This window comes from Epinephelus lanceolatus, chromosome 9 (assembly GCF_041903045.1).
Source record: "Epinephelus lanceolatus isolate andai-2023 chromosome 9, ASM4190304v1, whole genome shotgun sequence".
In the NCBI taxonomy this organism is placed as follows: domain Eukaryota; kingdom Metazoa; phylum Chordata; class Actinopteri; order Perciformes; family Serranidae; genus Epinephelus; species Epinephelus lanceolatus.
The window spans coordinates 6956040-6983846 of record NC_135742.1 but is presented as its reverse complement, the minus strand read 5'-3'; the positions used below and the strand labels follow the sequence as shown (position 1 = coordinate 6983846).

Sequence of the window (27807 nt, the reverse complement as noted above, 5' to 3'; positions counted from 1 at the left end):
TAAACCCTCAAATGTCCAATCCTGTGTTTTGAGTCTCTTTAATCTACAATAGACTTCTGTAGTTCGGAGGTTTGTTGTTGATACATGATCTTCAAGTTTCAGAGCTGTGTGCACAATTTTATTTTTTGTGTGTATAATAAATGTATTCTTTCAATCAATCATTCCATAATAGACGACAAAATACAAAATACAGCTATCAATATGAGTTCAACCTTGACTTGTGCTGTACGCCAGAACCATGTTGATACTTCACAGTGCTATGTGCCACAAAAGACAAGCAAGCATATATCAGCATAAAACTGTATGCTTTTCTCCACAGATGATCTGAGGAGAGAAAACAAACCCTGCTGCACTCTGCAATTTAGAGACGCCCTGTTGAAATACTGATAGAATACTTATCATTTTTACGTGCCTTTGGCCTCTTTGATCCATGCTTACAGCAGCACAGCGGTGGCATCTTTTATAGATGGTTAAGAACTGCAAGCTGATTGAATAGTTGTGCCAAAGATTTTCACACAGGTGCATTAGAGATTCATAATTATGCATGCATTTCTATCAGCTATGAATAATTTTTTTCCTTTTGTTTAACACAGTTTATTCAACACAGTTTGTGGTCCTTCAATGAGATCTGTGCGAACTGTTTTGAAAAAGAGTGTGAAAATGTGTGAAACCTAAAACAAAGTGTGAACACATTTGCAAAAGAAGACTTCCGTTGTGCTAAGAAGGTGATGATGAAGATCAGTTGGAGCCCAGTTTCAATAAGCATGTGTCAGCAATCGAGAAAAACTGTAATGAATCAGTAAGTAGACTGATCAGCCACAGCATTAAAACCACTCTGTCATCACATTACAATGAAATATCCTGCTGGGAAACCTTGGGTTCTGGCATTCATGTGGATGCCACTTGACACACACCACCAATCCAAACACCATTACAGACCAACTACACCCTCTCACATGTCACATTGCAAATACTACTCAGGAATAGCTCAAGGAACCTGACAAAGAGCTCAAAGTGTTGACCTGGCCTCACAATTCAAATCCATCGGAGCATTTGTGGGAGGTGCTTGTACCATAAAGGTCCTGTGTACATGCCTCAACAGGTGAGAGGCCACCGTGGATCAGACTCGGCTCTGACCTGTCCAGGCATGGACACAGGACCTCTTGTGGCAGCAGGGTAATGCTGACAGATCCGCTGGGTTGCAAGGTGGGGCTCCAACACCTCCCACAGGTGGTTGATCAGATTTAGATCTGGAGGCCAGGTTGACACCTTGAGCTCTTTCTCAAGTTCCTCGAGCCATTCCTGAGCAGTTCTTGTGGTGTGGCATGGCACATGATTAAGGGTGCTTTTAGACCTAGAGTTGTCTTGCTTTTGTCTGAATCAGGGAATAATTTTGTCACAAGTTTGCACAACTGCCTAGAGTTGGTTCGTGTTTTCACAGCAGCATTTACAAGCGGACCAGATCGCTCTGCTCATCGTGGACTATATTGCTGTCATTGTTCATTTTAGTCAAACCATACAGTTTGAAAACGAGGCGCGGCTCCAACTAGAAAACAATGTTTTGATGCATTGGATGTGCTGAATGTGCATATTAAGGCAGTACAGGAGGAGGTGCACATTAATAATCCTCCAGGACTGTAACATGCTCATGTTTAACCCAAACAATGTGTCATGTGACTGCAGTTGCTTCACATCCAGGTCGGAGAACACCTTCTCACCACAAACCAACTGCACCAAAGTTCATTTGTAACCGGACTGAGACCACCTCTTCAAGAAGGTCTCGGTCCGGTTGTTTTGGTGCGCACCCGAGTGTGATTGCTGTGCCCAAATGAACTGCACTTATGGGGCAAATGAGCTTGAGTTCGGTTGAAACAGGGCAGGTGTGAAAGCACCTTGATGTTATTTACTTCACCTGTCAGTGGTTTTGATGTTTTGGCTTATCTGTGTAAAACCCAATAAGACTGATGTTAATATTTTTCTACTTTAACTTACGTAAAAGTTGGAATGCAGAACTTCAACTTCTAACAGAGTATTTCCACACTGCATTGCTACTTTTACTTAAGTGAAAGATCAGCATACTTCTTCCACCACTGCCTGAAATGTTACAGGGATGAATGTTGTATATACACTATATACCATCAGTTGCTACCCAGACCTACAAATCAGATGATGTGTTTACCTCAAAATTGCTCGTATTTATCACATAAAAGAGAGAGGAATGATATGATATCCCTCACTTTTTTTTACTACTCAGCATGTTGAGGCACTGCACCAATAAAAAAGGCAAAAAATGGAGGTTTTAAAATATTCTGCGAGAGTTCACTAAGATTATGAAATCCATCTGACGTTTTCATTCAGGCCTTAAGGATAAACAACGCTGAATGTCATGCTTGTCCACACTAGAAACTCCACGGGGTACTTTTAAATAAATCAGCAAGTCAATTTATCGGTTGTGGTGTTAACTCGGGGACAGGAAATGACAGAAACCAGCCCTGTGACCTCACAGCGTCTCAGGTTCGTTGTTAGAGATTTCTGTACTTTCTGCTGAGTCAGCCAGATGGCCCTCTTACGTTCATGCATTAAACATGTGGGTGGACGGCTGCCTGCATTATTTAGTATGGCTTCCTCTCATTGTACGACTCTGTCTCTCCCTTTATTCCTTTACTGCAGCTGTCTGTCTTTTTACTGTAATCTCATAGTTTTCCAAAATGAGATATAGCCGTCCTGGCCTGTAGAAGGAGGAGCAAGAGAGGATAAGAAAAAGGAAAGAATAAGGACTTGGAAAGTGACAAAGAGAGGAACTGGGCAAGATATGGAAAGAAGATTAAAGGCAGATATGGACAGGAAAATATCTGAAGGCAAAGCAAAGACAAGACGGAGAGTCCATAAAAGAATGAGACTGCAAGATATTACAAGAGTAGATGAAAAACAAACTTAAGACTAAGACAGGGAGGAGATGAAAAGGTAAAGAGAGACATTAACATGTGTGGAGTGCAGAAAATGAAAAGGGAGTCAAAGGTTGGGGACAGAGAGATGGACAGCTCAGAGTGATGGCTTACATTAGCCATTCTTTATTTAATGAGTCCCATATTGATCGAGCCATCACACCACACACACACTCACAGAAATATATGCACACACAACTCTTGTGAGAAAGGTTTGTTAGATTTAATGGCTATGCCTAAAAGCAACTGCCTTAAATTAAATTACAAGAAAGAAATATTACATCAAAGGTTCAATAACAAAACACTGCACTGTACACATTTTGCAAACAAATACCTGAAACTCATCAGCAAATATCTCAAAGGCACGAAAAACTCTAAAGTAAAAAAAAAAGTCAACTAAAGAAGAGCTTTGTAAGTAAAGTTCTTTATGATTTAAAGCATTTTGATGTAGGCGGTTTTATTTCAATGTCATTGGGGCAAAATCCCATTGTAAACTTTGATCATATTGGAATTCACGTGGATTGAGAGAACACTAGACTTTTACACCTGCTCTTGGCTCTGGCTCTTGGCTTTAGAAAATCTAGCCTGTGACGAAAGACTGGCCAATCACTGGTCATTTTAAAGAGAGGGTGTTTCTATTGGCTGTTGTACAAATATAGATGTCCATTTAGTGAAAGCCTGATTCAATGGCGGAGAATCCTGCTGAGAAAGTTGCTATTCCAGCAGTGGCAACAACTGCTTACACTGCAAAACAAGCCAAAAGTTAAGAAATGTTGACTTATCAAAAAGAAACTCTAAAAATGAATGCAAAAAAACACATTTTAGAGATGGAGAGAAATCGTTGCTAACAGTTTAGCCTCCTGCTAACTGAAGCCAAAGGCTCATAGGTGCTGCTTCAAGTTCACATTTTACTTTAGCTAGAGCCTCGACTTAAAGTGTGTCCTCTGCCTCACTCCCTGCCGCTATAGACTGCCTTGCCAAGTAGAGAACAGGTAGCAGCTCTGGAGACAGACCTCCAGTCAGCGGCTGCAGCAAGCTGAATACAGCCAGCACAAACCCCAGCTCCAGGATACCAGACAGCCCCGACTCTAAGAAAACTTTCTGTTGCTGCCGGCACACAGGTTAGACCCTCATGCTACTTTTCAAAAAGAGAAGGGGGCAGTGGGAGTGGCCAAACACAAAAGGGGCATGACTTCCTGGTTTAAAGACTTGCAAAAGATTAGGTGAAGAAATGTTCGAAAGGCAACTGTTTATGCCAACTGGCAAAAAAGGGTAATGCATGGTGTATGCTTGTTTGTGGTCGCAGCTATAGCAAATTTACATTGGTAAATTGAATGACCTGATGTATCATCAGTACTTTTTTGAAACAGAGGAGGGCTTTTCTGTGTGCTTACAACGTGGAGGGAAAAAAACAGTCTCTGTAAACAGATATTTGCATGTATGCAGAATATTTAGGCGATTGGACTGAATTTTGCAATTTTAAGTGCTCTAGTTTCTGTTTGCAGTCCGAGTGGTATTGACGAATCACATTTGAGCAGCAGGTAAACAATGTGTATGTAGGGGGAGAATGCACTGGCCAAAATGCAATCTCAGAACCAAATGGCTAAGCCCGGTCTCACTCCAAAGTCGTCGTAATGTGGTGCTTGGGCAGTGACCAGAAACCAATGAAAAAAGGCATCCTCTAATGTCGGCATGATACGTAGCCGGTTGCCGTTATAGTGGGGAAATGCAACGGGACCACGAGGAAAGTTAAGGCGGCAAAGAATGTGTCGACCAGCTATCGTGTGACAATAATTTAGCTTTTTGTTAGCTTTTTCTTGTTGCTGTTTATCCACAATCATATGAAAATATTTGTTTATAGAGATTAGCCAAAATGACGACACATGAAAGTCTAAGCCTAAATATCCACTAGCTATGTTGAACCTCCTGAAATATTGGCTGGTGTACCAAGAAACTTAAGGTCATCAGATGATAGATGATAGATGGATTCCAGGATTTATAAAAAAACTAAAAAGTTAATGAACGAACAAAGCCTTGTCCACAAAGATCCCAGAGAGATATAAGATGTGTGGTTGATCAGTGGTACAAAGAACAGACTTATGTAAACAAGGCTTTTATGTTACATATCTTACCTTGGCGAAGCGTCGATTATATTGTGCCACCACAGCGGGGTCGGGGCAGTCCAGCTTCTTGATGATCTCAAAGCTCTGGTTGAGCTGAGTGAAAATGTCCACCACCGAGCTGGAGAACAGAGCATGCTCAGACGTCTGCTGGAACTGCAGGTGGACAGAGAGGACAAATTGCAAAATTTTTAGCCCACTGGTATTAATCTTTTAAACAGCAAGTCTCCATTTCCAGTCTGCTCTATTCATGAAGCACTGTTCCTTACAACCTCCTTACTGACTCATACGTCGTCTCCTTCTCTACTTTCTTGTAATCAAATAATAACTCAAACTCATTCTTATTTCTGTGCCGAGCTACCATAGCTGTGCTCTTGTGTAATTACTTTAATTTCAGGGCACTCTGACCATTACAATTATTATCGTTCATCTGAAAGGATTGCTGGTCGGGGAATAAGGGGCTTATTGAACTGTTGCACTAATCATATGTTCCTGCAGATAAATTCACCAGCTAAATGTCCCTTTTGAGTTCAAACGGAAATGTAAATGGTGCCCAGAGGGTTGGTGTGGTAGTTAGGAGAACCAGGCCACATATTTCCCAAGTGACCGAGTCCTGCCGTTGTATCCTGTGATCTGTCTCTCTTACTCTGAGAAACTCACAGTCTATGGATCCATAACGGATTCTTTAAGAGCCAGAGGGGGCCAATAAGCACTTAACGCCTCCTCAATAAAATCTGTCTCTAATGGACTCCTTGTAAACTCCCATAAGTTAAAAGAGTTGTGCCATCAGGCTACTTAAGAGAGTAAAGAGGTAGAGAATATGTGTGCTGAGTAAAATAACATTTGCTTAAAGTAGTCTCTGAAACATCCTGTCCTGCTTTGTTTTATGACATTTAAAAAAATATGTGAGCTTTTTCAGAGTCTGCTGCTACACTCACGCAGCATGTTCCCCTCACTGAAACATTTATCCAGCACACCCTTTCAGTGTTTAGCACCTCTGCATCCACCTGTAGGCTCTGAGTCTATCCTCCCTTCCTACTTGTAAGCTTGGTGTCTCTCGTGGGGAGTAACGAGGTGGGCACTGCCCATCATTCAGACAGCCCATTTTTTTGAAGCCCCGATAGTCTGAAAAATGTCCTACTTTGCCAAGAATACACTCTGCCAAATGAAGGCATATCGCCAATTATCATGCAGAATGACATTGAGACCCTCCAGGACACCACTTTTTTTTTTTACTGTAGCAAAGGCATGACGCACCCTATTCTGCCTCTGATTGGCTAGTTCCTGTTGCCTCTGTTGCCAAGACACACCAAACCAACTTCAGAGAACAAGCGGTGATGAAAGCCCCCTGCCTCGTCGCTTATATCTCGGCTAAAAAGTTGCACATGGACACACTGCAAAGACTACAGCTGACTGTCAACGAGCATGTAAGTTCTGTGTGAGAGGTAATACCCCTCCACACCAGCAGATGGTGATAGTCTGTATTCATCAATCAAAGAGGGAAAGCAGGAAACTGTCTTGACAAACCATAAGGAAACTTTTCTGCTAAAGAACTCAATGGCTACAGAAAATAATCTTGGATGTTATTTTGGTCTCACTCCCTCTTGACTTTAGCTGTTTGTTTACTTTCCTCACTTCCATTTCCCTCTCAGTATTGTTGGATTTCAGTGATGCTTTGACACTGTGGACCATGCAATTCTACTGCAAAGACTAGAAGACTCTCAGGACCTGTCCTCAAGTGGTTCAAGTCACATCTTCATGACAGAAATAACTTTGTTTCCAGCTAAATAGAGATAAGACCAAGATAACTGTCTTTGAGAGCACAGAATGAAAGTTGGACTAACCACTCTCACCGTAACTCCCTAGAAATCTTGGCTTTATTGTGGGCTCTGATTTAAATTCAACGGATGAGATCGCATTATATCACCCACCAGCAGGTGTGCTCTGGTTCTGCGCAGTGCATTGTGGTTATTGTAGGTTTTCCACCTCTTGAGCAAAAGCGAATGCCACAGTCCTTTTTTCTCATATATGCGTTTTCTGGCATAGATGGTTTAGTGTGAAGACCCTCTTGATGCAGGTGAAACACTTCTTTAAACTGTACAAACCTACTCCTAAAACGTTGTACCTCTTGTATCATTTGTACTTTTTAAATTCTAGATCTTTTACCTTTGCCACATCTTTATTACCCTGTAAAGCACATTGTATTGTCCTGGTGTATGAAATGTGCCACACAAATAAAATTGCCTTGCCTTGCCTTTAAGCAGTCAAAGTGTTCAGTGACCAAAAGCCTTTTCTGCCCTAAAAACACTTTCTGAGCACGAAGAGTTCCCAGAAGATGAATTAAAGCTTTGGGACCACCAGGAGGTCGAGAGACAACACTTGTCCATCATTCGCTTAATCTGGGACCAGCTGGCAAAAGCAGAACTCTGCTACACGTGGATCAATTGAAGCATCCTTGAACAAAAGGTCATGAGACTGGTGCTGTCTTTCATTCTGTTGTAGGTGTCAGCGTTGTACAAAGCTAGCAGTTTTTCCACTGCTGTTGGACCTCCTTTCGCTCAACAACTTAGAAAAATAGAGTTTCACAACAGCAAATTGCGAGGAAGCTGCTGGTTTATGATACTGGATTTGCTTCTGCTGTATACCTGGGTAGGTTTTACGTTATAATAAACCAGATGTATCAGTTTTTATTCACGAGCAGGAATTGCAAAAGAGAACTTCACATTTTAACACCCAGCAGTGTTAATCAGTGGCAGTGAAATCACTTTGATTGTTTATTAGGATTTTTCAAACATCATTGTGTTCTGATATTTTTACTATGTGAGTCACTTCCCATTATTTTTCATATCCCCCCTCCAATTTCCTTCTTGTTGTGAGCACTGTGACCCGAGTCTTATTTCATGATTGTTAGCGGGAAAAAAAGGACTATGAATTTATTACAGTAATGCAAGATATGTGTTGTAATACACCAGTCATAATAGCTTAGATCACAAACATGATGTCTCATCTCCGCTAACTGAGTAGCCTGCAAATTGTTCCTTTTATTGCCTTAATTAAATTCTGGTGTCTGGTGAGGCAATTTCTTTGTCCACAGGAAACAAGAAATTGAAACTTCAGACTGATATGCTAAATTTTCTTCCAACGGGGAGACTGTCGATGCTTCGGTAAAAAGATGTCATTTGTAAAATTGGTAAACAAAAGCTTCATACATACTTATATGTTCTTCCTGTTAAAGTGTATGACACTCAGACGGTGCCATTTTGAATTATTATCATCCCTGTGCCTCCTTTAATACACATGGACGTATGCATATGGCTTTACATCTATGGAGGTTCATTACATCGCCCTATATTCCTCCAGAGGTAGTGACATGAAGCAAAAATATGTGTAAGGTGAAAAGAAGTGTGCATGCTAATGTTACTGTAGTCTGACCCTCAGCACACTCCAACTTCTTCAATTCATAACTCAGTCAGATCTGAACACAAACACATGATGCTTATATTTTTAGATTCAGCGTGGCTTAAACTTTTCTGGGATATCATTATCTCTGATGTCTCTTGCAAACAAAGACCTATAAATCCACTTTGAAACTAAAGGAAAATAGATGCTCCACATAACTCCAGAACTTGCCTCATAGTCATCACATTTATCGCTATTTCAGCATACCTTTAATGGCGGCAATTTGTCAAAATATAAACAAATGTAGCTCAAAAAACTAGTTGTAGCCTGAAGCTAACTAACTGACTCTATAGCAACATTTTTCTTCTTGTTCACATCCCTTAAATTTTGGGAATTGTACATCCAAAACATGGAGTATGTTTGCTTTTGATTCCATAACCACAGCCAATAATGAAGCTCTAATGAAAGTTCAGTCAGGAAGAAAAATACTTCTCACACTCAGGCTATAAGTTTCTGTCTCACCCTGCCATTCACTCCATGCACGTACGTTCACTCACTGTCTCTAGGTGACATTGTCTGGGCAGGTCAAGTGAGTCATCAGCTGATTGACAATCTAAGCACAGCGGCACACCTTCTCTCTCTCATCTTACTGCTCCTCATTTTAAATATGGCTCTTTCTCTGCTGTAGTTCTTTCTTGCTGCTGTCGTGTGCACCCTCCACCTCCCCATCACCACCTAGTCTTTACAGATTCATTGGCCTTATCAAACTCGGCAGTCAGCAGCCACGACCACCACCAGTGTCTGGACTCCATGGGGGGATTTATCTTCCCTTGATCACCAAAGACTTCTGTTAAATCTCAATCAGCACAAATCAGCTGTTAATTTGTACACTCATATTTTGTATCAAATATTATCTTTACTTCATTCTTCTGTCTCTCCTGATTGCAATAATGGCACTGTGTAGTTTGCTAGCACAGAAATAAACATAAATAATTGAAAACTGTGGTGTAATCAGTGACAGAGCTGCAGGATGAAAACAGTTTATCTCACAGACACCCAGTAAGTTGTTCGACTACAGTCTGTGCTACCGATAGCATTTTCTAAAACCTAATTTTCATTTGGATTTTTGTGTTATTGATTTGTTATCCTTTTTGAAAATAGTGCAAATGAGAGCACAAAAAATCTTTAAAATACATTTTTTAAACTGAACAAAAAAATATCTGAGCCCTAACTAATGGATAAGGAAGGATAGACGTATGCCGAGCTGAAAACTTTCACAGAATAATTTTCGGACCATATTTTAGTCTCTTTTTTACTCACCCCTTCCCTCTTGTCTCTCTCCAGCGCCCCGTGCATGAACTCCATCGACACCTCCTCGTTTTCAGCCAGCCAGGCCAGGACAAACTGAAGGAACCACCTGTAACAATAAAAATTTTTTTGTCATTATCTGTCTTTGATGAAGCATGAAGCTGACACACAAAACATGAGAAAAACCTACTGGCTCTGATTCTGTTTAGTCAAATGAAAGTAGTGTCGTTTTGAAGAGTACAAACTAACTGTTTTGTTTAGTTCTAAAGCTTGCAGATTCAGAAACATCTTTTAAATCCCCTTCTACAAAACATATCTTAAAAAAAAATGTTTCTTATGTCTTACTTGTTTCATTTAATTTGTTTGTTTTATTTTATCTTACTGAATTTGTAAAATGTTTGTTCTTTTAATATTTTTCCTGTCTCATTGTTACCACTGACTATGTTTTATTGACGTAAATCACCTTATTTTGTTTTGAAAGCTGCTGTATCAATAAAGTTGTCATCATAATCATTACTCTGTTGTCCACACTTTTATCGTCAAAACCCAGTGAGGAGAGCTTTGAGTGTGTGGATGTGTATGTCAATTATTGTGCATATAAAAACAGACAAAATCTCAATAGAAAGGCAGAAATGATGAATCAAGATGAGCTGCGTTTTGTCTGGAGGAGCCAGGGAAAGAGTGAGATAATGAGTGTGTGTGTTTGTGTGTGTTTGAGTCTCTTACGCAGGGTACTCAGGCACAGTGTCAGAGAAGGCGGGCAGGTCCTTAACATACTCGTTGTAAAGCCACTTGACCTTGAAGTGCAGGTTCATGTAGTCAGCAGTCTTACAGAGTTTATGCTTCTCGTGTTCTGCAGAAACGACATCAACACACACACACACACACACAAACACAGAGACATAAACACCAGATTTATCTCTCGAGGTGTGCTGCAGCAGTAGCAGTCGGTTTACAGTCTCTTGGTGGAGATTTTTGACACTTTGAAAGTTTGTGTGTGTGTTTGTGTGTTCTCATGGGTTTTTCACATTTTTTTGTGAAAGGTAGTGAATGATGATTAGAATCAGTAATTATAAGCATATCCATCTATATCAGATCCGATTTCCACTCTGATTAGAGGCTTCAGCACACCACAGGTCTGAAATACATTATATTACAATTATTTTCTTGGTAGCATTACAAAATATATCAAGGGTAACAGATGGATGGACAAATAAACACTGAACAAAGAGAGCTCCATCCATAGTCTGTCCCCTTGAATTCATCACAGGGAACAACAACATAAAAAAATAACTTGTCAGAGTCAGACAAATAATCCTGCAGTACAGTCACACGGTGATTTGGGCCAGTCGTAATTTCAGAAATGCTTCGACACAGTGGTGAAATTCTTCACTGCAGCTTTCATCAAAATCCAATCAGTGTTGTTTGTGTCACATGAACCAACAAACAAACAAATGAATGGAGGAATGAGAGCGAAATGACCAATCCTGGAGTCCAAGTCTCCACACTGATTTCATTTCGGGCTCCAGTTATGGAACAGCTCCAGCATTACAAACAAACAGTAGTATGAAGTGGTGGAGTCGGTGCCACAGTGCATCGAGGTACTACAGTACTTTCATCAAAATATCTCTGTAGTTCTAGAGTGATCCTTTGTAAGAGAATGGCAGTAAGAGAGAAAAGATGTCAACAAATGTGTAACCTATACAATAAGGAGGCTAATGTCTATTTCTACATGTCTAAGGATGTCTAACAACAAATAATTATAAACAATGTCAAATACTGCAAAGGTGGCATCTCCTTTCCTACAGATCAGAGGTTCCCAGCCCTTTCATTTGCTTATGGACTGTAAGGAAACATATGCAAGCAAAAGCAAAATACAGATCCTTAATAATAATGTCCCTTAGAGCTGGGTAGGCATTTTTATCTTGGCTTCATTGGGTAAAAATGATAAACTTTGAAAATACTGTAGTTCAAGTGCTCTGAGAGAAGACTAGACCTCTGTACCTCCTCTTGGCTGTCTTCAGGCTTTAGAAAATCCAGTCCGTGACGGGAGGTTTTGGCCAATCACAGGTCATTTCAGATAGCGGGAAATCCTATTGGTTGTTCTACAAATACGGACTGTGCTGGTCTAATTTCAGCTGCTAACGCTGCTGACCGGAGGTCCATATCTGTAGCTGTTGCCCACTCTCCTGCTACTGAAGCTGTCCACAAAGGAAGGGGGTGAGGTGGAGGGGCCGTGGGGTGATTAGCTAGCTAATTCTTGTCTCAGGCATCTCAACGGTTTCTCTAAAAACAGAAAAGTCTGTCCTTTGCATTTTTAAAAAACTTTTGCGTTTATATGACAACGTTATTGAAACGATCCCCGTTCACACAGAGCTGCAAAATCTACTGGAAACGCTGTAGTATGCACGCCAGGCCAATGGGTGGCAGTGTAAATTTGCAAAGCAACACCACGGCATGACGCCATGCGCCTGCGCTGAAGCGCCTTCCTCTACAACACAGTGATTACAAACCAAAACAAAGAAGACACAATGGCGAAAGCATGCACAGATAACTTTGTCTGGATGGACGATGAGGTGGAGTTGCTACAGTAACAGATCTACACTTCACTTCAAATCAACAGGGTGAGCAGCACAAACAGAGCTCGGCATTGTTGTCGTGATGGTCGGCATGCCTAGTGACTGTAACCGTAATGCGCATGTGCGAAAAGTCTCCGTTTTCAGAGGAACTGCATATTGCAAGTTTACATAACAATGGAGACGCTGCCATTTCCAAAAAGTTGCACTCTGGAACCTGTTTTCAAATGTTGCGTTTTCAGACACCCAAAACGCCGCTGTCGTGTAAACGATCGGCCAAAATGCAACTAAAGTTTACCGTTTTCAGTTGAAATCATTGTCGTATAAACGGGGCCTCATTTGTGGTCTGATAAACAGAGAGAGTAAGGGAAAGGAAAGGCTGAATGTGCTACGCGCAACTCTTCAATGGTATAGGATTAAATAAGTCAATGTATGGGGAATGCTTGGCTACCTTTTTTTGCCTTCTCCAGATTTCGGCCTACCGCAGCTTTAGGGGACACTTTTTGCGCTAATTACCTTGAACTTCACGCCATAAACATCAACATACTGATTCTCAAGTAAAGTGGGTCATCAGTAAGCAAGGTAACCAATCTGCTATCGGCACCTTTCAGCACTGAGCAGTACATAAAACCTGCTTTTTGTGCTTTTTAAAATATATTTTGTAAGCAGCTACAATTAAATAAAGACAGTATTTTTTAGTTTAGTTTCCTTGCTCGCACATTTTTTGCACACTCTTGTCTCTCTGACAGAGTGCTCCAGGGATGATGTTTTTCTGTAGGCTAACACGGAAGTTCCCTCATCAATAAGCCAACAGGATTTTTCAGTTGGATTTTGGATAATGGCAAAAAAATAAGCTGTAGGGCAAACAAACGTTTATGATACTTATTTTGCTCAGTAAGATAATCTTCACAAATGAACGCCACTTTTATGATTTTTGAAGCCTAAATGCAAGTGCCAGAGGTAAAAAGCTAATGTTAGACCATAAAGGAACTACACCACGGTCGCATGACTTAACGAGGCCGCCACAGCGTGGCTGTAAAGCGGTGCTCGGCATGATGATGTTCTGTATTCTCATTTGGCTCTTGTTAGCAACAACCTTTTACGACACAAAAGAGCTTCAAAATTCATGAGTGGGGTATTTACTGGTGTGTTTTATGTCATGAGCAAAACATGAAGGTCTCTAAAGCTTGTGTTAACCACAGACCTTATTTCAGGTATCTAACCAAATTCCTATTCAAAAACCCACTGACTTTGAGACAAGGGAATCGTGAGTGCTAAAATGCTGACTCATTTCCATGTTTTAGGACACATCCCTGGGGCACGCTATAGAGGTGAGATAAGTAAAGAAACAGAACAAGCCAAAACCAAAAGTTACATGATTTGTGAACAGGTATTTAACCCCCCAAAAAAGGACTCAAGGAAGACCTTGTGTTATAACTCTATTTTTCAGTTTGCTGGCCACTGATGGGCTGTGGAGAGAAAATTATGTTTGGGAGTCACAATGACTCTCGTTGTTGATATAAAAAATGGTCCGAGGTGCAAAACAGGTTGGGAATCTCTGCTAAAGATGACTAATAACAAATACACATACACACATACACACGCATCTTACCAGCTTCGAAATCAACTTTGCGGATGCGAAATGTGGAGGGAGCTGAGATGGCAAAAGAATTACAAAACAAACCAATGAGAGTTCAAGGAAAAGAGAGGAGCAAGTTTGATAAAGAAATGACAGAGATGAGAGTGGAAAAACATTATATTAAAACACAGTACTAGTGGAGTTGGAGGGTAGTCTGTCTAGACACAGGGGGAAAAAGTCTAAAAAAGGGTCTCCTGAAGGACTTGTCAGTGATCAAATCAGTCAGAAAACATCTTGAAAAAAAAATTTGTTGACAGAGTGCCGACTCAGCTACAAAACTCAGTCTCACAGGCCTCAGAGTGCCAAACAATGTTTCAGGATAGTTTCTACAACTTCTGCAAGTCTAATATGAGACACAGTGAGAAGTCAGAATATTGACTGGCTAAGCAGGTTTCAAATGGCTCACTAAGTTGAAACAGCTGTCTGTGCAGTTATCTCGAAAGTATATCTTACAGTATAATGTGGAGAGCTCGAGGGGGAATCAATCTTGTTATAGACACAACACTATCTGTTTCTCGCACTGTTAGAAACTGTTGTATCTGCTTCCATTATGACTCACAGGACCTGGAGTCACCGCGACTGTAAGTGAGATTTTAAATTTTTTCTAAATATTTTTAATAGCATTTTAAAAATCATTTCAGGTTTTTGATGACATACAGTATAAAAGATTCTGCTTTCCATTGACACCTGCTGCAAAATTATGACCATTGTCCAGGTTGGCTCTCAGACAATGTTAGACAGTTGCTGCCTTTAAATGGAATCATGTTTTCCATGTTTGTGACAAGAGTCCATGAACGGCGATTCTCTCATAAGTCGGCCCGTCCTCCGTCATTTGGCGGTTAATGGCCTCTTCGTTTGTGAAGGCAAGGAGGGCGCGCAATTCCGTTTCTCCCCAGTTGCGCATCTTTACAGTGTCCGTCAGGTTTGCGTTTCCCTCTTGCTACTAGCTGCTCATTCCTGCTATCAGCTGTTTCCTGTTAGTCCACGGCCAGTGGGTCGCATGTCCGGCGTCATCAACCGCTCCTCCCGCAGCAGAAGGGCGCCTCGTTTTTTTTTTTTTTAACCAAAAAGGTTCCGCCAAAATGTCTACCCTACAAGACGGAAAATTGGGCACCTCGGATCAACTTGCCAATCTGGCTATGTGTGTCTAAACGCTTGCAGCTTGCTGGCAAAACGGCCCAACATTTGCTGAAAACCTGGCAGTGTAAAAGGGGCTATAGTTTCACAGTGCCCGGCACCGTCAGGAGGAGACGCAGCAGGACAAGAACAAAAGTTACGGCGGTGAAAGTCCGAGTGGAGTGGGCGGGAGGGTTTGTGGATGGGTCCAACAGACACTGACTTTTACCTGGGAGAGGGATGATCGTGTTCCATAAAATCATGAAGCCAAACCCTGTTCTTTTTTCCTAAACCCAACCATGTATTTTGTTGGATAAACTTAACCATGTACGTCTGTTGTTGAAGGAAAAAATGTCAATTTGTGGTGTTGTACCGACGTAGCGCATTTATTTTGAAAGAAACTGTAAATTTCCTGTGAAAACGAAAGTGTATTTTTTAGAACGTACAGGGTACCTTTCAGGTCGAATCTGGACAGAGAAAGTCCTTGACCAAATGGTGTTATGTGACGAGGTCGGAGTGAGAATGTGTTTGAGGCTGTCTGCAGTGCGTTTTTTGGCTGAAGAGACTTTTTTTCCTGCAACTGTCTTTTGTCTTTTCGCTGAGGCATGGAAAGGTAAGCATTGATGTAAACTTCTCCTATGTATTATGCGCTTGCCACCTTGCTAAATTGTTAGCTTTGGTGGCTTCTAGATGCCAACAGATGTCCACAATGCTGTGTTGTTCTGTTGACGTAACAACCTGAATGCCAAACATAACGTGTACAAAACTTCCCATGACCTCAAGTGAATGAGTTCCATTTAAAGGCAGCAAATAGCTTTGACTTCTGACTGTGTCTTTCATCAGCTACATCATGTTTGTCTATAACCTCACCGTTGTTCCAGCGGTAGTGATTGACTTTATGCAGAACTGGAAGAGACGACGCCAAAGAGAAGTTGATGGAGTGAGAGAAAGGAAAGTGTGAATGTAGAGGGGAAGAAATGGCGGCAAGTTGTTACTTCTTCTCTTACACACACACACAAACACACACATGCTGTATAAGGACACACACAGTCTTACCCTCCAGAGCATATTTCATGTCCTGAGCAAAAAGCCTCCAAATGACCTCCGCGCTGACTTTACCCACATCGAGTTCCTGAGGAAACCTGAAATGGAGAAAGAGGTCAGACAAACTATTAGTTAGTCTGCTGGTGAGAGCATCCTTAAGCAAGCTTGTATATATATATATATATATACAAGCTTGCAATCAATCAGAAGACACACAAGCACACACAGTAGCTTGGGGTTGTCTCAGACCTTTACAGCTTCGAACTAAGAGACTCAAACTGAGATTGATATTTTGTGAGCTAATATTTTATCAGCTTACTTTACTTGCACTTACTCATTAAAAAGAAACAGCTTGCAGAAACAAATTTAAATAAAGTGCTGCTGGCAAATTTATTTTCTGTCATAAAAATCCAAATAACATGTTGAAAAGTTTTAAAAACAGCAACAATTTCAAAGATTTTTAGATTTAAGTTTGAATTTAAATCATCCAAATAAATTGCAGAAACCACTGCCCACATCAGGGCTGCCTCCTAATAGTCGACCAAACGTTAGTTGACCAGAAAGTTCGATAGTCAGCATTATTTCATTGGTCGCTAAGTCGCTTATGACTGGACCATGTGGGAATTTGAAAGAACAGACACAGGAAGAGGCCACGCTCAGCAGTCAGACAGGAGTCAAGTTACAAATCAATCACAGCCGACAGATATCTTTCCCTTCTTCTGTAAATATTCAGTCTGATAAACACAGAAGAGTTGATCATGTTAGTGCAGGGCTACCCAGAGCTTTACATCTGTCCCACAGACGATAGGGCAGGCACGACACACTTAAAAACAGCTCCTGGAAGAAGATCAGCTCTGCACTCAGGATTTCAGGTAAATAGGCTGATGCTCAGACTCATATTTCCAGGGCTGGTACCTGCAGTTATTCCACAGGCTAGTTAATAACATGTCGGGCAGGAAATCCAAAGTGTGGGATCATTTTGAGAAGGTGAAGGACGAACCCAAGGTGATATGTAAACTCATCTTCATTGGTCGACTACAAACATGACGTATCATCTGAAACATGGAAGTAGCTACATGCCCATTAGCCCACAGCGTCATTAACAGGCGGCTCGCTCAGTGTGTGACGTGCACTTGTAGATAAAATATAGGCCTATATTAATGAAGGTTCATTAGTACGGTTTTGTATTTCTCTATAATGTAGCACAGTGTTAACAATGTTACTGATACAATTCTTTCTCACACCTTGTACATTGTGTTGCTCCACCCAAAATTTATAATTCATTATTTACATTAATATCATAACCATGCAGGCTTCTCGTCGACTAATGGCCCTAAACAAAGACAATTGGTCGACTGGGAAAACTTTTATTTTGTAGGTGCAAATGATTATTTTAAACAGTTCAACCTGTGATACTGATTTATCGCAGTATACATTAAATAATCCAACTTGTACTTCTTGTATGTGGCAACAGGAGACTGCTGTGAACAATTTCTCTCAACAAGCTGCTGTAATTTACAGCAAATTCAACATGTTGTAAGCAGTAACTCGAGACAATGCAATAGCTGCACGTCATTCCATTAATTTCCCCAGTTATAAACTATGACATAATGGAAATAAACGCAAATTTTGACTGTCAACTCTGCTCATCTCAGAGCTACAATATGCCAAATAACAGGCAATAAAAGGGAGCACTGACTGGTTAATGATGGGTGTGTAGGAGTTCTTGTCCTCCTCAATAATGGAGACGATGAGCGTGATGAGTTTAGGCCAAAAGTCCAGATTCTGGATGCTTGGGCCCTGCTCCTCCTGCTGGCTCTCCTCTTTCTTCTCCTCTTCCTCTTCTTCTTCTTCCTCTTCCTCCTCCTCCTCATCATCCTCCTCCCCTTCCTCTCCTTCTGCTTTTTCTTTTTTCTTCTTCTTCTTCTTCTCTGGCTGAGGCTGGAAGACAGAAAAAGACAGGAGATGTGTTTGTGATGCGTTTAAGTTCATTACACCTAGGAGAAGCTGAATGTCCAGTATTTGCAAAATGAACACATGCTGTTGTGAAACAAGTGGCAGGCAGAACTAAAACATGTTTTAGTGCTCAGAAGCTGCATTTTCAATAAATCATCTGCAGTGAATAATTTATGACAATAATTACAATATTATTTCTTCACTACACTGCTTTGTTTTCAAAGATTCTGGCTCCATGTTTGTGTGACAAGTTCTGCACATTCTATGAAGCTAAAAAAAAGGAGCCTTTTCTTGATTACCATGCAAAGTATTGTTAATTTATACTAAACACAGGCTGGTTAAATGAGTTCAGACACATTAAGTAAGATATGAATCTTTCCGAGCACGGTGAAAAATCTTCACTGTTCTGGAGAAAATTCTTCGGCTGATGGAGCCTCAGTTAATAAGTGCATCAATTAAGGCAAAGCCAGCATATGCTGTATGGACTGAGATTAAAAGAATACTTCATCCCGCAAACGACCATTTGTACATAATTTACTTGCCCTGTGGTTTATCGAATCCATGAAGAAAACTCTGTTTTTCTCACAGACCTTCGGGGTTAATGAAGAAGCGGAAAACAGAAAAACCGTTTGATGAATTGAAGTCATAGGTGTCCGCGTTTAACAACAGCAAGATTATATCAAAACATCTATCCACAAACTCTCACACAACTCGTGCAGTATGATCCAAGTGTCATTTATCCAGTCGTATGCACAGTACTTCCCAAACAGACAGACCTGTCTGGAACTATGGTCTCCTCAAAGCCAGACTCCATTGACAAAAACAGTAATTTTGCCTTGCTGAACATAGGAGCTGCTGATTAACCACTTTCTCTATGTATAGTTTGTTTGTGTTATTGTGTGACTTAAATGAATCCGAAATAACACCTAACACCACAGCAGCTCCTGTGTTCAGCGAGGTAAAATTACTGTTTTTGTCAATGGAGTCTGGCTTTGAGGAGAGTATAGATAAGTTTTACTTTCAGTTCAGTTCCCCATTGGAAAGGGCTGTGTGTTTGGGAAGTACTGAGCATACGACTGGACAAATGAGACCTGTATTATACTGCATGAGTAGTGTGAATGCTTGTGAATGGATGTTTTGATACAGTTTAGCTGTTGTTAAATGCGGTCACCTATGATTTCTTGGTCTAGTTCAGACCAAAGATTCACGACGAGACGAAACCGTTTCAGAAAGTTGCAGAGAAAAGTTACAACGGTGTGAACTGGCCGGTCTGAGCTTGACTCAAACCGGCTGATGGTGTCACCTGCAACTCTGCTGGTCAAACTGCCGCGGCTAATTTTAAAGCTCGTCACCTGTTTCTACAGCCAATGGGCTTGCAGTGTAGTCTGCTGGTCAAGTGAAAATGACCGCAAACGGCATGTTCGCTAGCTGCAGAAGGTGCTCCGTCCTTGCTGAGCTCTTTGTTTCCGTCCTCATGGTGTGCTGGTGTAGGACGATGGGTCGCTGCTGCTGCTTGCTGTATGTGCTTATGCCCCGCCCACACACACATACATTCTCACTGACTGGTTATTTATATTATTGTGGCGTATTGATTATGAATACAGTCCATCTGATGCTCATTTTGCTCCAGTTTTTCGCTGTTTCATCACCACTACAAATGCAGATGTAGCCATTATCTCACTATCACTAAACTCATATTTTAAGAAGGTACAAATTATATTCAGCCACAAAATAAGCCTGAAAAGCTGCAAATCAGAATGGAAATACAGAAAGTTGTTGCATAGAGACGATACACCGTCTCATCTAGTTGCATTGGTGTGAACCAGCAGGTTTTTAGAACGTTGCAGAACGGTGCATTGGAAGTAGTTGCCTGTTTCAACTCATCTCATTGTAAATCTTTGGTCTGAACTGCACTTTAAATTCATTAAGAATTTTCTCTATTTTGTTCACTGGACACATGCGAGAAAACAGTGTTTTCTTCACAAATTCAGTGAACATGGGGTGAGATACAGATCCTGTTGTTACTGGATTTATGTACTCTAAAATGAAGCTTATAGTTTGCAAACCTGTAGATAAGCAGAGTAGAATATCCAACTGTGGAAAAGGTGTGACAGAGTACACTACAGTACAGAGTATAGTGTACCTCATTGCAATATTTACAATACTACTGTTGAGGCAGAATTAAGCCACGGCTCTCAGTGCAAGACGTTATGGAGAGACTGTCACCACAACACCTTTAGTATTCCTATCAGGCTTTTCTGTAGCAGTCTCCAACCTCTGACCAGCAAAAAGGTAAACTGTCAAATGGGAATCAGCTACTATTACATTATTAAATTCCCATGCATCAGATTTAGGATGGCCCATTTCCTCAGAGCATCTACTATAGAGGCTCAAAACATGTCGATGCTGAGCAACTCACTGGTGGTACAGCGGGCTGGAACTGGCGGTTGAAGAGCTCGAGACAGTTGTTGAAGATGTACTCGTAGGTGGAGTTCAGGCAGGCCTTGACGCAGTCCCGCACCACGTTGGCGGCTCTGGGAGGATTCTGCAGCTCCAGGACCTGCACAAGAGCGGAGAAGATAGACATAAGTTGCACAGAAACACAGATATTCACGCACTCTCAAGCTGTAGGCTGGGTAAATATAAACACTATCGTAGGTTTTTGTTAAAGTCATCTAGAATATATAAACTGTTTTGACAATAAGCAAGAAGCTGTGATCAGCACATGAGGTTTTTTCATATTTGTTTTTTCGCTGGAAGGTCATAAAATGTGTCTCAACAATCAGAGAACCGAAAATGTCAAAATGAAAAAACACACAACAAAAGAAATTATATAGTTTTCACGATATCAGAAATTTAGAAATTAACAGAAATAATTGGACAAATTAGGCCCAAAAGTGAGATTCAAAACAGTGGAAGAGAAAACAAACATGAATATCAGCACACGCACACACACACACACACACACACACACACACAGAGGTTCACGACATTTCCTCTGTCCTGCACTGTGAAATCAATCTTCCCCTAACAGACCTGATGTCGACAGCACAGGCTCACTCTGAGACATTAGTCAGAGGCTGCGATCAATCCTGCAACCCTGCAGCTCAACTTTGTGTGTATGTGTGTGTGTGTGTGTGTGTGTGTGTGTTTGCTCTTGTATTTCTACTCTGATAAAAGTCTTCACAAGGACCAAAATCTGCAAAAGATACTGCCAATTTTGGGCGTTTTGTAGTGGCAGTGGAGTGGAAACTCCAGGTTATATAATACAAGAGTGTGAGTTAAGAGTGTGATTTTCTTATTTTTAGATATGCTTTAAATAAATGTGCCCGTGTTCTGCAATAAATAAGAAAAGTTTTAAAACTAAAAAATAACTTAGGAAAACCAGATTTTAAAAACTAAATGTTTTCTGTGCAATTTGAGATGCAGACAGCAGTCATGAGTACAACAAAACAGACAATACATACAATTTTTAACACACAGTATCCAGTATCACACACTGTCAGGGGTAAATCATGGACAATTACGGTCACTGCTGGTTAAGATAAGCGATAGCAGATGGGACAAAGGACGATCGGTAACACTGATGGAAGCATCTGAACCTCAACATGGAGGGGATGCTGAGAGTCTGAGACAACAGACTGAGCTTTAGAGGTGACCCTCTCTTCATACAGATGCTGTAGGTTGCAAAAGTAACACCAGTGATCTTACAACACTACTTGACCACGAATAGGTGATGGTTTGCCTTCTTACCGTCAGTGTTCACATCAAAATAGACAGTGCCCTGATACTTGTATGCACAGTACTTCCCAAACAGGCAGCCCTTTCTGACGGGGAACTGTACTAAAAGTAAAGCTTATCTATGCAAATCCAGACTCCATTGACAGAAACAGTAATTTTACCTTGCTGGACATGGTAGCTGCTGATTTACCACTTCCTTGATCTATAGTTTGTTGGTGTTATTGTGTGACTTTAGTTTAGTCCAATCTAACACCTAAAAACACCAAAGTCACACAATCACACTAACAAACTAACTGATGAAGGCAGCAGTAGACCAGCAGCTCCTGTGTTCAGCGAGGTAAAATCACTGTTTTTGTCAGTGGAGTCTGGCTTTGAGGAGAGTATAGATAAGTTTTACTTTAAGGTCAGTTCCCCGTTGGAAAGGGCTGTCTGTTTGAGAAGTGCTGAGCATACAACTGGACAAATGAGACCTGTATTATACTGCATGAGTTGTGTGAAAGTTTGCGAATCGATGTTTTGATATAGTTTAGCTGTTGTTAAATGCGGTTGCCTACGCACTGCTTCCACCATCTCCCTGACCACACAAGGAGCAGGAAGGCATCTCATTGGTTCCCTGGGTTTTTTTTGAGACCAAGGTGGCAAAGGCCTGTTGCAGGGGGCATCTTGACAGCTGTACTTTTAGATATGGCCCCCCCTCTATTAAATATGAAAGGAGGCCCCCACATGCTTGAGCTTTACACTGCTGACTTGTATAATCAGAACAGACATGTCCTGTGATTTTCAGCCTTCAATGATTATATTTACCCTTTACAGCAGGCACATCCTGACAGCTGAGAATATTACTGTCAGGTATTATCCCCCCTCTATTAAATATGAAAGGAGGCTGAAAATCGCAAGACATGTCCGTTGTGATGATAAAAGTCAGTGGTCCTGAAATGTGTGTTTCTCTTCTATAATACAAGAGTTACAATCTACATCTTGGAGGCGACGTCTTTCCACATACGGGCTTCCTTCGCCTTTCAAACGGGGCAGAGCTCCGTGGGAAACAGTAGGAGAGACACAGCCCGAGAGGGAACCGGGATCTGACACAACACTGGAGAGAGAAGCAGGTCAATGGAGCTGTGCGTCGGACGAAAAAACAAGTGTGTCGCACCGAATGCGTGCAGCTACGGCGTCGCTTTGGGTTGTGAGTGTGCATGATGCGTGTCTACATGGAAAGTAATGGGTTTGTGCGCGCAAAAGACGCTACATGTGAACGCCCCCCATGCACACACACGCTTTAACAAGTCGATGGCCAAAATCACCCAGGTGGCCTGCCTTTGTCTTAGCTAGGCAGGGAAAACCCTGGTCACACCAATTAACAAATTCATCCAGTACTGGGCCATGATCGCGTTCTGACCCATGAAGAAGACTTATAATAACAGAGTCATCCGCGTAATATAGGAGAAATCTAGATGCGTGATTACTCTAACATTCACCTATGTATAAACAGAATATAAGAGGAGAAAGAGCACATCCCTGAGGGGATCCTGTGGAAGAAAAACGCATACTGGACAGTGTCCTGTTAACTCAGAATCCTCCAGAACCTATTTGTTAAAAAGTCAACGCGCCAACACACAATGCTAAAGTCCAAATTAACATTAGATAAGTAGTAGTGATGATTATTAAGCTGGTGTTTTGTTTCTACCTTCATCCTGAAGAAGGTGATGCTGGTGAGAAGATCCACTGTTGACTTGAGGTCATGGAGGCGAGGCTTGCTGCTGGCTGGGAAGTTGTTCTGCAGATACACACATAAGCACACATGTTAAACAGCTCAATTAACCAGTTGTATCTTCTTTTTTGGTCAGTAAGGGTCTTTTTATTCTAAACCTGATTTCTGTTTTTTCAATCATAGAGGCTGTTTGCCTGGTGATGTTCTTCATATGGAGCTCCTAATTTACTCAGCTGACAAAACTCTATAAAAAACCTGCTGTGACCCCAGAATAAACTTTAGAGATGGAAAAAAAACAACATTTGAGTAGCTGAGCGGAGGATATTTTTTACATCAAGAGCATATTGGAGGAAATGAAGAAGCCAAATGACGGCAGGAGGTGGAAAGACATTTGCTAAAGACGGTGTGAGACAGATCATAATTGAATAGTCTATGCTGACTCGCTGCATTCAGACTTATACTTACCCACCATGTCATTTTTGTGTCAATGAATGGGGACAGAGAGACGGACTAAACCCATAGATCTGTGTGTGTGTTTGTGTGTGTGTGTGTGAAGAAAAGAATAAAAGCAGCTGAGAGCAGACACTCACTCTGTACATGGAGAGGTCGATACGCAGGGAGTTGTGCAGTTGATCCAGAAGCTTCACAAAACGATCTCTCTGTTGGAAAGACAAAAGAATGAGCAAAGAGGTTTTACTTGGATTCTTACACTTGTTCAGACAGTGAGGAAGACACAGGCACGAGCTATTTGCAGCCTCTGTGTGTGTTTGAATGCATCTGAGTGTCTCTGTGTGAACGTGTGTGTAATCTAGCACCATGGCGAAGAACAGAGGGACCGAAATGATGCAGAGACAGAGGAGCGTTTTGTCACAGAGAGATATGAAAGAGGAGAAACAATTCCACTGCACATTTCCAAAATATGAGACCATTAGAGCTGCCTGGGTTTATTTCAGTTTGGAAAATCAGTTTCTGACTTTACGACCCTTGGTGATGATTAAAAGCTTTTTGTGTTGAAAGAAGAGAGAAACCCTGCAGGACTGGTAGTTTGGTTTGGTACATGCTGCTACAAAGCATAACAGGCAGATGACAAATAATCTGTTAGTTATTATGTGTGATAGATCTTTTGACACAACTGTATTTGTACAATCTGAATGGATAAACAAGATACCACTAGTCTGATGTCCACAGAGAGGTCGTTCCAGAGACCAGAAAAGGCCCAGTCACCCTTGGTTTTCAGCCCAAAGTGTGGAATGGCTGGTAAAGCCTTGGCTAAAGACCTCAGGTTACGACCAGCACATATGGAGTCAGAAGATCTGAGATGTACTTAGTCCAAAAAAGACCTTAAAAGTTATCTAGGGGTGACCCCGAATAGTCGATGATTCGGTGATTCGATTCGGAGAAGTCTGATTCGACTGCCAGTCTCGCTGTTGAATCGTCGCAAAATGTGGTTATGAAACAAGACCGTACCATTCTGACTATATGGGGGTGCTCACTGCTGCTGAGCATCTTAGAATGTATTTGTTTTCTAGTAATCCATGATATATAGCCTATTTTGATACAAACATCAGCCTAATTTCTGTTAATAAAAAACTGAAAATGACACGTGTGTTTAATCAGTAGGCATAATCATTACTACGCATGAATAAATCACCCAGTTGCTCGATCCAAATAAGCTGAGGTGAGTGAGTGCGCTGCAGGACCATCAGAACAGCATCGAGGAAATTTGTTCTCCACGTTTGACCCATCCCCTGAGGGAGCGGTGAGCAGCAGCGGTCCCGCGCTCGGGAATCATGTGGTGATGATTTACAGTGGCAGAGCGCATAAACAAACACTTTGGAGGAGGTATGTGCTCTCAAATCAAAATTTATCGAAGGATTATTCATTTACCTGAAGTGTCTGGAAACAAATTTCACCGCTGATTGTTTTCTTGATAGACTCTGATTTTTTATTTGGCTACTTTTTTCCCGACGTGGCCAAACAATTGAGAGCGGTGACGCACGGTCCATGTGGATGAACTTGTATGAACCTGAGTTGATTAATGAAGTAACTTGAAGTCAGAAAGAAGGAAAACTGTTTCTAAACCTTCTGAAGATGTTTTTGGATGTTTATTTGTGAATGAAATGGCAAGTTCTGACGAGTCAGAAACGACTCCTGTTAAAGACATGCATGAGGCTGCAGTGCGTCTGCGCTCATCTAGAGCATCATACCTTGATGAAGTGAAAGGAATAAAGATAAAGATAAAATGATAACTCTTTTACTTTTATTATCATTATCTTATTATGCCAACTGAAGAATTAAATTTGTTTATTTGGGTGTTATAGCTCTTTTCTCTGGAGCGGAAACTGACGCAAATGACTCATTAATCAATGAGGCAGAAAACAACATGATTCAACGATTAGTCGGCTAAAGGAAAAATCTGTCAAATCAGATTCGACTATGAAAATTCTTAGTCGGGGACACCCCTAAAGTTATCAATATATCTTAAAATCAATTCTAAAATTTACTGGAAGCCAATGACGAGCAGCTAAAGTAGGAGTTACATGACTCAAATGTGTAGAGCGAGATACAGTGCTCAGAAGGAGAGAAAATAAAAGCATGTATGACAATCTTGTGACGTCTACGGGATAAAATTAAACTGATCTTGGATTACGTAGTCACCAGCACTTGAACTCGGTTGATTGTTGCCCACTTTGGTTTCAACAGGGCTACTCCAAATATTCTCCTCCTTATCTGCATGATTACAATGTTTTTAAACTATTTACTTTACACCTGCTCAGTGTGCCAACAACAGGTTCATCCCAAGTCTCTCATTTGTCATTTCCTCACTCCTCACTTGAACCAGGATTTGTTCTGATGCGCCATTTTGAAGGCTGTCCCGAAGCTCTTCTTTCTGCTCTGAGGAGCGAGGAGCTAGGAGGGAGGAGGGATCTCTGAGGAGTGATGAGCAAGTACACACGAGAGCAGCCTTCATGGAAGTCTTTTATCGCCCAACACGCCCCAATATTGTATTAAATGGACGCTGTTCATGATGGACTGATCTGATACAACTCATCACACCTGAGTTTCATACCACAGTGAGAACAGTTAAGAGATTAAACTCCGAAGTTTTATATTTTATTTGTTTTCTGCTCACCATCTGGTTAGAAAACAGCTGTTTAAATTGTAGGTTTAAACAACGGGAGCACGAACAACTTTCATTTATTAGAATGATTTTTCTTTTCAAGATCTGTTATTTCCCACGTTAGCTTTTATTACAGAGACAATTAAAGTCAGAGAGAGGCTGTCTATCAGTAAGAAACACTTTATACATCACTTATATCTTTCCATTCAGTCACACGTGAAGCTGATCACTCCTGAGCATCAGTTTGATGAGTTACAGAATTTCAATTTTCCCTAAAGCATTTATTCTAATAAATAATCTCTAGTATTCAGAAGACATCGTAATCATATCCCAGGTTATTAAAGATTGAATTCACAAACTGAATATCAATAAATACAGATGCACATAATGAATAAAAAACATAAACGCATTCTGTGCCCCTGAGTGGAGCGCAGTAGAGTATAAATAAAGAATGCAGGTTATTATTTATGTGCAGGTGTTTGTTAAACAGAGAGAAAATACTGCTGCTCTGCCGCTGATAACTGTGTGCCTTTATTAGTGTGAGCACAAACACAAACAGCTGTTAAAGCTGACTGACAGCTGATCCAGCTGTGTCACTTAACGTGACGCTTCTGAGGAAACAAAGGTCCATTTCTCCAAAAACACATTTCCTCATTTCCTCTCTCCTCGCACGGTTTCCTTGCGTCTCTCCATGCATCCCTAGTGGGAGGGACTATGACACAAGGAAAAGTCGCGAGTGAGGGAAACATGGATGCAATTTAAGAGACTTGGGATGCACTCTATACCACGGCTTTCAGAGGAGCTAACTTATCTTTTTGGTTCTTTACGGGGGGCAGGTTGTTTGCTAAGAAGCAGTCACAGGTGCAAGCACGTAGGCCAACTTGCTTTATGTTTGCACATCTGATATATGGAGGATGTTTCTAATCTTTAAGATAAAAAGAAGTTTATGATATTGCGCCATCACGTTTCAATGGTGTTGGCAGGAATAGCACGCAGGGCAAAAGAAATGCATGGCAAAAAATATCATACTGTCAATATTGTAGAGACCCCCACAAAATTACAAAGAACATGTTTTCAGGAGAGCATGTGACTTTTTAAGAGAAGCTCCCGTGTCTCTACTGTGGTTCACAC

At 41.1% G+C, this 27807-nt stretch overlaps 1 protein-coding gene across 1 annotated transcript in view; it reads right to left on the bottom strand.

Annotated features, from left to right (window-relative positions):
- LOC117252770 (protein unc-13 homolog B-like) overlaps nt 1-27807 on the bottom strand; it is a 125112-nt gene that overhangs the window by 49746 nt on the left and 47559 nt on the right. Inside the window, exons 9-16 of the mRNA XM_078170490.1 lie at nt 24146-24214; nt 23532-23621; nt 20523-20663; nt 17847-18088; nt 16160-16245; nt 10499-10625; nt 9785-9881; nt 5078-5221 (exon numbers count right to left, since the gene is read on the bottom strand). Of these exons, the coding sequence (XP_078026616.1) occupies nt 5078-5221; nt 9785-9881; nt 10499-10625; nt 16160-16245; nt 17847-18088; nt 20523-20663; nt 23532-23621; nt 24146-24214 (996 nt within the window). The remainder of the gene's footprint in view (nt 1-5077; nt 5222-9784; nt 9882-10498; nt 10626-16159; nt 16246-17846; nt 18089-20522; nt 20664-23531; nt 23622-24145; nt 24215-27807) is intronic.